At 41.1% G+C, this 12761-nt stretch overlaps 1 protein-coding gene across 1 annotated transcript in view; it reads right to left on the bottom strand.

Moving 5' to 3' along the window:
• Positions 1 to 12761, bottom strand: part of me1 (malic enzyme 1, NADP(+)-dependent, cytosolic) — a 100924-nt gene that overhangs the window by 51321 nt on the left and 36842 nt on the right. Inside the window, exons 2-3 of the mRNA XM_083917553.1 lie at positions 10559 to 10692; positions 7843 to 7992 (exon numbers count right to left, since the gene is read on the bottom strand). Coding sequence (XP_083773679.1) covers positions 7843 to 7992; positions 10559 to 10692 — 284 coding nt within the window. The remainder of the gene's footprint in view (positions 1 to 7842; positions 7993 to 10558; positions 10693 to 12761) is intronic.

Raw genomic sequence — 12761 nt, 5'->3', positions numbered from 1 at the left:
GGATTAATGATTCAGAAGGCTTGGCTATTTTCTTCTTACTCTGGATGCTCATCAATCCAAATTAAATCATTTCGCTCATAAACTTCCAGTGTAGCACTGTGTGTGGGCCTGAATGGGGTGAAATCACAGCTCAAGCCCCTAATCTGCAAGGTTGGAACACTTCATCATCTAGCATGTGCCACTTCAGAGGTGGCCGAGTCAGCTCCATCTGATGCCTTTCATTAGGCCTTTATAACCTCCTGCACCTCACAGTCAGCAAGATCTAAATAAAGAATCTAAAGACATCAAACTAATCCAGAGACACTGAACACACACTGGCATAAATCCACATTCTGATTAAAATATTTCACCAAAGCTTATGTTCTCTTCGCCCTAAGGGCGTGATCACACTGTCCTTTTGGCCGCGGCCAAAACCGGTTTTTCAGCTAAAGTCTAGTACCTTTAAGCCATGTGAGTGGACCCGCTCCGCGCTCAACTGCGGCCAGCGGGCCGTCCACGGCCCGCTTGAAAGAGGTGGGCTTTAGCGGAGCCGTTTGCACATGTATGAGCACGAGCGTGCGCACGTGTACGAGCACGAGCACGAGCCCTACGGCAGTAGCGTTATGTGCGCCTGTTCGGACATGTAAATAGAAGGACGGACCATGTGCGGACATTTAACAACAACAACAATGGCGGTGAAAGGTTCACGTTGGTGTGATGCGGAGGTGGAGTGTTTACTGCAGATTTGGTCGGATGAAAATATTCAAAAACAATCGACAAGACGCACAAAAACTCTGAGGTCTGTGGAAAGATTTGTAAACAAAGCCACACACACGCGATCAATGCGTGTGACGTGTTACGGCGTGATGGCGTATGGACAGCAAGAAGCATTGGCTGAGGCCCAGGCAGTGTGAGTACAAACGGGGCTGGGGCGCGGGGGGGAGAGGGAGGGGGGACAAGTACCCTAAAGTCCGGGTCGTGGTCCGGGAGGACAGTGTGAGCAGACCCTTAGATTCTCGTCACCAAAAACAGGTTTAGTTACTTACAAAGTTGCAGCAAGTCTTAACAATCTCAGAAATTGGCTGGTGGCCAAGATGGCAGCATTATGAGCCTTACAGTGGATTCATATTCCTTAGCTTCTTACCTCTCAAAGGAGACCAAATGAATACATAAAGGCCTTATGGATGAGGAGCTGTTCCAGATTCAGTCTGGGTATGTTATCTTAGGCCGTGAAGTAGGGTCTGTATGAGTGTTAATAATAGCATTTTAAACATGTTTATTATTATAATATAAGACATTTTTAAGCAATGATAATGAATAATTCTGCCCACTGGTTTACATTTAGGTCAAAATTTGAGGTAAGAAATAGGCCTGGCAGTTGCTAAGTCATGCTTCATTTCGGACCTAATTCCCAGTTTAAAGAATTCAGCTGGTAATACTTACCTATTAATACATAACAGGTTTATACCTATATTAACAATATGTATTACCCTTCTTTTATTATAGAAAAAGACACAGTCTATTTTTTTTTTTACTGTAGTCTATTGACCTTTTCCTCATCTGCACTCCAGGACGATCCACCCTACTTTGCCTCCTATTGGTTAGTACTCGTTGCCTTCTTCACAGAATGAGGGGAAATAACACTCCTGGATCAGAATTGGTAACGATGGCAGGCCTTATGTTGATATGGCACACTATTAACAAGGAAATGTAAAAATAGCACTTCACATCAAAACGGATGCCAACCCCTGTATTAAAAATATACTGTATATATCACCTTCCTGTTATTATAGAAAAAGGAGGCACCTGGTCTTTACCCTACCCTATCTCTCAGGAGCTTAAGAATTCCAAGGTTTTACTTTCCAGCTCCTGACAGGCAGCTGTAGTAGCAGTCGCTGACCCTTGATCTTGAACCAGGAATCCACTAATGGGCTACCAATGATCATTTATCTCCATCAGCAAGATGGATTGGTTTGTGTCACTTACCTCGAGAGCTTCTTGAACAAGCAGACTCTTACTCTAAAAGGGCCTATTACAAGTTTATTTAGACACTCCATAGCAAACTGGAAATGCTTGAAGTGGACCTAATTACTTTCCTGCAATATGCGGGATCATTTTTCTACTGCTAACCATTATCATTTATCACAACTGAATAGTCAGCTGTCAAACAAAATACACAACCCACATTTATGGTGAAAACAGAAACAAACTTTGTGTGATGAAGACAGACCAACTTTCTCTGCTAAACACTGTGTCCGCTCAGGAGCGACAAACCAATAAAAGTGAGCATGTCCACTAATCTTGTGCGATGGTGTGAATGTGCTCCTTTTTACCACTCTTTCCTGCCTCTGCCCCATCTTAAGATCAGTGAATCAGTTGTGTTTTGACATTTAATGAAGGCTTGACCTTTTGGCCTCTGGTACAGAGCCTGGTGTCGGAGTGTTTAGTCTTCATGAAACAGATTAGCTGGTGAAGTCAGGCAAGACAAGGAGCGGCTGCCACTTCCAAACAGAAACTCTTTATACCTGAGAGCCAGTGATTAGAGACCTAATCTACTGCATGGTGGTCTGACTAGAAGACACACACACACACACACACACACGCACACACGCACACACACACACACGCACACACGCACACACACACACACACACACACACACATCATCATCACACACGCATCAATAATCCGGTACAGCCATTTAGCGGATGCTGGAGAGTAAAATACCCTATGCATTGGATTTGGATAGAGGCAGAATAATATTACATTCAGACACACCTAGCAGAGATTAGAGACTTGAGCCGATCTGTGAAGATCATATAAGACAAAGAGTCTACAGCCATGCCTGTCGTTACCATGGTAACACGCACAAAATAACATTGCATGCTAGCTGATGTTCAGTAGGTATTATGTTTACCATGTTAAGCACCAGTGTTAGGTAAGGTATAATACATTACAAGATAACAGTGGCTGTGGCTCAGGAGGTAAGTCCAATCTGCATGCTGGGCAAGATCATTAGCCCCAAATTACTCCTGAAGGCTGTGCCATTGGTGTATGAATGAGAATTAGATTAGATCCTGATGAGCACCTTGCATGGCAGCCTCCGACATCAGTGCATGAATGTGTGTGAATAGGTGAATGTGGCATGTAGGGTAAAGCTCTTTGAGTGGTCTGAACACTAGAAAGGTGCTACATAAATGTAAGTCCATTAACTATTAATAGGTAACTTGTTACTTAGGAAAGTAACTCATTAGAGTTTTGCTTACCATTTGCTTTACCAAAAATGAAACCTTCTTTGCGAGTCCTTGCGCATTTATTTTATATTGTCCAGAGGGCACATAGCCTGTTGAGCCTTGTATTGACTCTCCTGCTGTTGCATAGCCTAGCAGTTTATGGCCCATGATCAGTAACTAGAGTCTCCAAAAGTAGAATGGGAGGCAGAGCCTTCAGCTACCAAGCTCCTCTCCTGTGGAACAAACTCCCAAATGTTATTCGGGAGGCAGACACTGTCCCCTTATTTAAAAGTAAACTTAAAACTTTCCTTTTTGATAAAGCTTACAGCTAGGGCTTACGATAAGACTTTATTCTGCTTAATGATGCTACTATAGGCCTAGTCTGCCGGGGGATAATACTTTTCCTGATACTCTGAGCTTCTCTCCTCTCTGTCTGAATCATTCATGTCCCATCAATGCATGTTACTGATTCAGCTTCTTCCCCGGAGCTGTTTGTGCTTTGTCGTCTCGCAGGTCTCTGCTGATCGTGGTGGTGCTTGCTGCCGTGGTCCTACATGACGCTTCCTGCTGCTATTGTCACTGTTACTCATATATACTATCACTAGTTTAATAAACTATAAAATTTGTAGCTGTATTGTAGCTGCTATTGCCACTACTCATCATTGATCATGTTTGCCACCATAATTATTATCATTTTCATATTCTGTCACCTTAGCTGTGCTTGTTTCTACTATTCTGTTGTATTAACTGCCTTAACATATACGTCATATTCACATTACTATAAATATTATAGTTACTGTTAGGCTTTGCTTGCATCTCTGGAAGTGTGTCTGTCTGTCTCTCCCTGTCCATCTGTGTGTCTTTTCTCTCTTTCTCTCTCCTTTTCTTCCTCCCCAACCGGTCAAGACAGATGGCCGTCCTCCACAGAGCTGGGTCTGTCTGACGTTCCTGCCTGTTATAGGGAAGGTTTTCGTTGCCACTGTACTCTACAGAGGAATTGTTGGGTCTATGTAAATCATAAATAAGTCATTGAGTGTGGTCTTTACCTACTCTGTAAAGTGTCCTGAGATAACTTTTGTTATGATTTGACACTATAAATAAAATTGAATTGAATTGAATTAACTCTACAGGCTAATAACATAAACGACTGATTTAATATCCCCTGTACAGCAAGTAGGCTAAACATAAGATCAAGAGGATACCAGCCAGGGCTCACATAGCCTAACAAATTCATACATGTAACAACGGCAATTACAAACATTATCATTAGGTTGAAGTAGCCTGCATGAAAGTAAATAGAAAAACTAAAGCGTACTGACAGGTGGCAACTGTGCAACCTTTTGGATGCTAAAAATCTAACAATGAACTGGGCCAAGGTGACCATCTGTCCTCTGAGTTTCCTCTCATCATAGGCGCAGGCAACGGCAGTTCAGTGGTTCTTGCAGGGAAATACAGTAAAAAAATAATGGCTATCTTATTTGAAAACATAACTCAATACTGATAACTCTAATTGCAAAACTACTTGTTACAAAAAAAGCAATCACTGAATAGCACAAACCACAATGTAAAGCTGAGGCTGATGGGAATGTCATTAATTTGGCATTTATTTGGTCACAAACTAAAGTATTTTACAAAATGGAATTGTAATCTGATGAAAAAAGTTAAGGGATCACCAATGTTACTGTATATATAAATGTCATTGAAATTCTTTTGGGGGGGGGGGGGGTAATCCTTCCAATAGTTGTTGAGATATTTCAGTCTGTGCCAAACATATGCAGAGACTGGCTGACATTGCCATCCCTAGAGTCACCTCACTAGCATTGCTAAAAACATAGAGAGAATATACAGACGCACAAATGCAAGCTTATATGTATAGTTCCCTTTTTCTCAGGTATGGTAAGTAGAGTGAAACATCCTGGCTGAAAACTTAAATCTGTTAAAGACAGTTGGCCCCGGTGTATTCTGCTAACGGACCCCCTGATACTCGTTTCCTAGAGGCCCAACCCCCGGTCCTGGTCCACAGTGCCTTGAGATTGAGAGTGTATAAATGTATCCTCCAGCCAACACTGTGTGAGAGGAGGGGAAGCATGCTAGGAATATTTTCCACATAGTTCTGCAGGGATGGGGAAATGGGGAGCTATTGGAAAACAAAGTGTGCATGAGAGAATGTGGGTTATTTTAAATGTAACCAAAGCAAGCATTTGTAATAAAACTGCTTGGACAAAATGTGGAAAACTGGGCTTTCACTAGTCTGGCATTGCCACAGCTATTCACAAATGTGTATTATTGTGGAACCTCTAAGTTCATTTTCAATTTCCAAGGGGCATTATCAGCCAGACTAAAATACCTCAGGATGCACAAGTATAGACCAACAACCAATCAGAGCAGCAAAATGTGTGATGTAGCACTCACTGAGTGACACGTAAGGTGGTGCAGTGCTTGGTACATTTTCAAACAGGGAAAAAATGTCGGCCTGGTCACAAACTTTCTAACAGTTACAGCCAAATACTATTTTTGGCGAGAAATAGGCAATACAGTAACAGAATCTTGATTCATATTTTATCAGCACTACACAGTTGGATCTCTGTTTCATGAGCCTTCCCACATTAGATAAACGGTTTTGATTGGCTCAGCACATCTTTGTCTGGTTTCCTGGCTAGGACCCATCTTATTAAAAGCATTCATGGTGGTAACATAAATAAAACCATCATTGAACAAAGTCTTTGGAAAATTCTGACACTGCTGAAGAGTAGATGCAAGATAGAGGAAAATAGTAGGACTGAGGTATCTTTCTGATTGCAAAGGCTAAACTAATTATCAAAATGTAGCTTGTTTGTTTAAATTCCAGCCAATGACCATTACCTCTAGTAAGATGCCACAAACAATAGCTAACCACTGTAGGATGCTGTGGGGTCGTTGGCTTGAATTTATCCTTCAGTTCCTTAAAGGAGTCAGTGATTATAGCTAACAGCAGTAAGTGAGCATAGTAGAATGTCAAGGAGAGCTGACTAGGGTGGTCTTTCTCCTATCAGTCTTATTAGAATAAAAACAAACCCAACACTTGTAACCACCTGAGTACGGTTAAATGAAGGGAGGCATGGCCAAGTAAAACAGAGTGCGGCCCTGAATGCAGCACTGAGAATGAAAGCCCTATCAACTCAATATCTATTAGTAACTGCTCTGGGAGTGTTGCTGTCAGATAGCAAGATACTTGAGGGAAAACAGATACTAGCAGAGAGTTGTGCTTGTGTGTGCGTGTGTGCGTGCGTGTGTGCGTGCGTGTGTGTGTGTTTGTGTGTGTGTGAGACAGAGTGAAAGTGTTTACAGTAGACGAGAAGAGGAAACCAGTGAACGCCTGTATGCTAGAAGCAGAGCCACTCAAGGTGAACCCAAACTGATTTCTACAGCTTACAGCAGCTTGCCTCAAGCTGGGCTGTCTAACCAAACTCAAGCTAAAAGGGCTACCGCAACCTCCAAATTTGGTTCCGATTTTATAACATCAAAGACCAATTTCAACATTACATAGGCTACATTGCTTTAAGAGTCCTTGGGCTTTTGGTTTCGTTGCAATACATCAAATCATTTGACAGTTTTCTGTAGTTTAAGTACATAAGCTTGTAGACCTACAGGCTTTAAAATTGGCTAATGTGATTGATCCCCAGGCAGAGTCGTGCACAGACATTTTAAGGGCTGCTCTAATCTGAAGAAATGGCAACTGAAATGTAGCAAACAGGTACCAGATTGTACACAGGCATCCATAAGCTATTCAAATGAAGGACACAGCAGGTAGAATGTACAGTAGTCACCTGATGAGTCACCAAACATAGCCTGCATATGCCTACTGCACAAGTGTCAACCCTTCAGTTAGCAGCTAGCTAGCTAGCTTTGAATAGAAAGGTTAAAATACAGGTTTTGGGTTAGGGATACATTCCATTACTTATAGTCATGTCTTCACGTATAATAAATTATAAAGTAGATTATTGCTGCATTTGGCCTGACATTTATTTACTAAAACGTTGTGTTGGCGTGTACGCAGCATGAATGTTTGTATCTCAGTAATTCTAGCATCTGCCAACACTGCCAAAAATACTACTGGACAAAAATACAAATATAGAAATGCAAAATGGCAAGTGGACAATTCCAAACAAAATGGGAAAGAATTTGGGGTTGAAATGCACTTAATGAGTTATTGCGTGGGTTTAAACGATCTATAATAAATAAATAAATATCTATTATAAATATATAATCTATATTTCTTCAGTTGACACATTTTTAGATATGCGACTGGTGCAAACCTGTGACAAGCCGGTTCTCTCCAGCATACTGTATATGAGAAAAAGCAGTCTGAAGCAGTGGTATATTAGTACCACACAGACCTCAGTAGAAGATAACGCTGGCTGGTACCTAGTGCCACCACAAAACATTGAAACGAGCAATATCAGGAAACACCTAATAACTGAGTGGTGGAATGTTTAGTGTGTGGGAACAGAGAGGGAAACCAGTATCACCAGCTTCCTTTTGGCCTAAAGCCTGTTCACAGCAGCGGGAAATACGGTGATTTATTTTGCACTACAACTTGGAAATGTACTTCCATAATTCAGGATCATTAAGTGTTAAAAGTGTATCTTACCTCGGTCTTCTAAATATCAGGCCATATTGCTGGCAGGCCAGGCCCACAATAGGGGTGTAAATAATGGGCATGAACCTTTCGATGTCTGACATTAGGACCCGATAGAACAGTTTCTCGTTGCGGTCCTGGAGCCCCATCAGAAACACATATCTGGGAATGAGAGGGAGGAGCATGGAGGAAAAACACAGCATGTTAATCTTTAACATATTGAAGACCCATACCTGCTGGACTGTATAGGGGTTCATTAAAGTCAGATGTTAAATCCTGTGTGTTTGTGTGAGATGCACCAAACAAGATTGTAGTAACTGCAAGGAAACACTATAAATTGAATTTGAGAGAAGAGAGAAGCAAAGATTAAGATTTTTAGTATGAGAGTATACCCTTTTGAAAACTACATTTTCTGCACACAACACTGTAAAACCCAGCCAAAGCAAAAGCACTGAGGTTTAAAAAAGTGAGAAAGAAAACAAAGAGAACAAAGGAACTCTGCTCACATATTCAAAAATTACTTGCAAAGTTATGTTTTGCTTGTGTTCCATACATAAACCAGCCCTTCAGATGGCCTACACAAGCTCTTTGTTCTGTAGATTGACAGGAACTGAGGGTTTGCATATAACCTAAATTAGGCAGAGCATGCCAGAAAGGGCTCTATTCCTAATCAGAGAAGTTTCCATAAAGCCAAGAGCACAAGGTGCCTCTTGTTGAGGGGATACAAAGCATGCCTTCCCTCCCTGCTATAGGTTAGGCCACAGCAGCTGCACAATAATGGTGGTGACAGTTGCTCTTGAGGAGTACTATTTTCATATTGGTGAACCAATTAGCTTCTGTCACCTGCAATTTATCACATGACGGGTTTCTGTATGCCTTACAGTATGGAGTTAAAATACAATTTGCAATAGATTGATTATTTACTCTAGACAAATCAATAAATGTTACTAACTGTCGTTGTATAAACAGTACATTTTACTGAAAAAGTCCTTACTTAAGGTGTACTTACTAGCCTTTATAGAGCTTCAGTTGCATGTCAAACCATTTTGTGTAATGTGTAAATTTCATATTCTTACATTATATCAACTCATACCAATGATTTTTCATTTTCACCTTGCATGGAATAAGCATTTCACTCCCTCATTTGAATCACCACATGTGCAGTGTTGTAGCTTTCTCTGTTAGTTATTTATCTGGCAGTTTAGTACCGCCCTTCCAGAAAAGATTGATGCAGCAGGGGCTGACATTAGAGCTAGGACAATAAGTCACTTAATTGATCAAATTTAAAAATGTTAACGCACTCCAATGTCGCGCGGCTGCTGAGACTAATTAAACAAAAATATATAATGAAATCCCCACATTAAATCCTAACATATTACTGCAGGGCACTATTGTTTGATTTGAGGCTGGCAGACATTCATTTCTTTCTGCATTCTTACCCTTAAAAGGCGTGAACCCTACTCGCACCCAGGAAACAGGAGTATTTACAGTACACACTGCTTTATAAAGCAGGATCCATGCTGACTTACTGACTTCCTTTAAAGTCAACCTGATGAAGCAGCCAGGACATAATCTATCTTTATCATAATCTATTTTAGCATGAGTGATTAACTGGCTCATTTTAAGCGTGTTACTGCATTTTAACAACCTCAATGGATATGATGTTTCCCTAAAGCATTTTATATACTGCAGTATTTCAGTTGGCAAAGCCTTTGGACATCCATTTCCTCTGTTGACAACACAGTCACAGTAGGTACTTAAGTCACTCCATCATCTCAGATCGTGAATGCATGTGCTTAAAGCGTTAATCTGCCATAATTTGTCACAATAATTCAAAAATATGACAAATTCCACTGAAAGAAAAAAATGTCTAGAGTCTAGATAGCTGATTAAAATAGAATGATCGTACAAAAAATGGCAGTGTCCAGCAGTAAATCCCTAAGAAGGATTCAGAGTGGGGGAACAGACTGTAAGTAAACACAGTAGGCTTGAGCAATGCAGGCAAATAGCAGTCCTTATTCCATGGGACCAAAGCCTAAATCTGGAACACAATCAAGGCCCTGAGACAGATTGTCAATGACATTGATAGGGCATGGGAACGACAGAAACAAGCTCATACTGGCTGTTTTTAGAAGTTGATGCTGTAATGAGGCGCCATTTCAAGAGCTGTCTAGTTCCTGTTGACCATAAATCCTGTCTCACAAGAAACTCACTCATCCTTGACATTAAGAGTGACTGGGATACGAGGCAATTTCACAGACAGATAATAATCAGCATTCTGCATATAATTCACATGACTTCGGCTTGAGGCCTGATATTGTGAATCAAAAAGCGCAGACTGAAATGTTAGCATGAGGTGGATTCATTACATAATGCGAAGATCTATGACTCCTAAGTGTCTAATGAAGCTTGTAAAACTGAAGTTTTCAGTTGGTCACTTTGGAGGTTATATAAACACTAATGAAGGAGATCAGGGAGGTGTTGGAGAAATTGGAGGAAGAGTGTGGAATTTTTTTCCATGAGATATATGCTGTTAGGAGATGGATGTAGATATCTGAGAGTCGACCGCTAATCTGGCTCTCATATTCTGAAGGCTTCCAGATGTGTACAGAGCCAGGGGAACCCTCTTTGGAATCCATCAAAATTCAACTGATCTGAAGCTGATAAAAAGACACTACGTCATGGTAGTAACCGGGGGTTTCTGTCTGTGTGTATGTGTAAATCTAACCTGTCCAGGTCGTCTCTCTTCATGTCGTAGTTCTTGAGCACCCGGAGCAGCTGGACGTCTTGGCTGATGAAGCAGGGAGGCAGCAGGCCGTGGATCCCCAGCTGGAGACGCTCCTCCAGGGAGAAGGCCATGCCCTGCAAACACACACAAAGCACTGCCATTATCCTCCACCATCTTAAACAACCCGTCTTTATCCCGACTTGTCACATACTGCCGTTTTGTCAGGATCTTTTGGCATCACTCACTTGCTCTGGGTAGGCATGCACATCAAACATTTTTAACTGAATGTGAACTATGTGGTTAGGTTCAGGCAACAAAACCACATGGTTATGGTAAGGAAAAGATTATGGGTGGGGTTAAAATAAACGCATTTGCAACGTAACTATCCTGACAAAGGGGACAGGAAGGGGACTTGAACCTACGTCTCATGAGTGGAAGTGTTTGTTTAATCCACCCACCACAACAACCTACCTCCCTGTGTGCCATTTGGCATTCTTAATCCCAGAGTACTTGCTCTGGGCGTCTAATTTAACAGTGGACAGTTTTAGAGTTAAAAGCCCAGTGCGTTTGGCACCAACACACAATTCAGACTAGACCATTGGGTGTGCAATGCCTTCCTCAATCATAATTTAGGAGAGGAAAATGAGGAGAAAAGTGTCCGGTGGGTTTGTGTCTGGGCCAATGAACTTCTGATTCATTAACGTTAAGAAATGTGACTCCCGATGACTGACAGGTTGACATAAGACACAGGACTGTGGAGTCTTTTACATAATAAAAGATTGGTTGTGGTAACTGATCATCTTTCAAGTTGCAAAAGATAGAGATTTTAAGGAAGATCAACTATTATGTTTTGGTATCTACTTCCAGGATTACAATGTTTTGTAGTTTTTTTCATCCCTGTGTCCTTAGTGTGGTCATGTTATGTCTTGTGGTTTCTTGTGTCAAGTGCGCTCACTGACACATACTCCTGTCAACTATATTGAAATGACAATTTAAGGAATATCACAACATTTTGGGATATGTAAATTTGCTTTCTTGCCAAGAGTTAGATGAGACGATGCACTGCTCTTATCTGTCAGCTCAATGAAGCTTTTGCCAGGAGACAGTGGGCTTAAGTTAAAAGGGTGAAACAGCTACAATGACTTTGTCCAAAGCTAACAAAATCCACCTACCAGCAACTTTAAAGCTTACAAATGAACACAATCTATCTAATTTGTTTAATCTGTGATGTACAGTAAAGTGACAAGAGGTTTTCTTGGCTGGGGGCAGTGTCTTGCTGGAGCCATGTCATCACCGTGACGGTGCCAGGCAACCAGATGAGCCTGCAGGATTCCAAGACAGCACCCAATCATTAAAAGGAAAATTGCTCACTGACCACATGATCCAAAAGAAGCTGTGGCGCTTTCATGACTTAGAAATCACTTTTCTAAGCTGTGGAAAAGTTTTACAAATAAAAAGCCCTCATGGAAGAAATTGAATTTCATAATTTACAGTATTTGCAGTTTGAGATGTCCTGGCAAAACTTTCACAGACCTCTCAGCCATTGCAGGGAATTTTAGTTGCAGTACTGCGGTTGTTTGCCTTTTAACCATTAGACAGAGCCATATTTACCATTCCCTCCCCTTTTCCAAGCTTCAAGCTAAGCTAAGATAACCCTCTTCTATTTAACAGACACATATAATAATAGTATCAATCTTCTCATCTGACTATCAAAAAAAGAGAATAAGCATATTTCTCTCCAACTGACCTATTGCTTTACGTATTGAATCTTGAATCCGGACAGTTCAGATGTCCGGAAGAGTAAAATACAAACCTGGACTAGCCATGGTAGATTTCTGTGAACCATGAAGTAGTAGTTGAAATAATGATGAAAAAAAATAAAAAATAAATAAAATCATGCATTATATTTTGGTAAAAAAGAATTATTTCCTGCTTGTAAAGTAATATTAAATCATGGTCCATCTTGTTGCATTATTGGTATTTGCCCCGCTCTGAGAACTTTGAACAATTGCATATTTAGGAAAATATTCACCAATCTTTTCTGTTCAAACATTCCTGAGTGATGAGAGAGGTGACGTGTGAAACTTGTCCTCTGTTTGGTCGGAGTGTTGGCGCTTAGACAGCTCCCTCTTAATCAATATGTGTTCAGAGAGGCCGCTGCTAGCTCACATTCTGGTGCAATGTCCGCTTTTACCAACCCGCA

Source organism: Echiichthys vipera (genome assembly GCF_963691815.1).
Source record: "Echiichthys vipera genome assembly, chromosome: 8".
Classification (NCBI taxonomy): Eukaryota; Metazoa; Chordata; class Actinopteri; order Perciformes; family Trachinidae; genus Echiichthys; species Echiichthys vipera.
The sequence above is the reverse complement of the archived record's forward strand: the minus strand, read 5'-3'. Positions and strand labels throughout refer to the sequence as shown.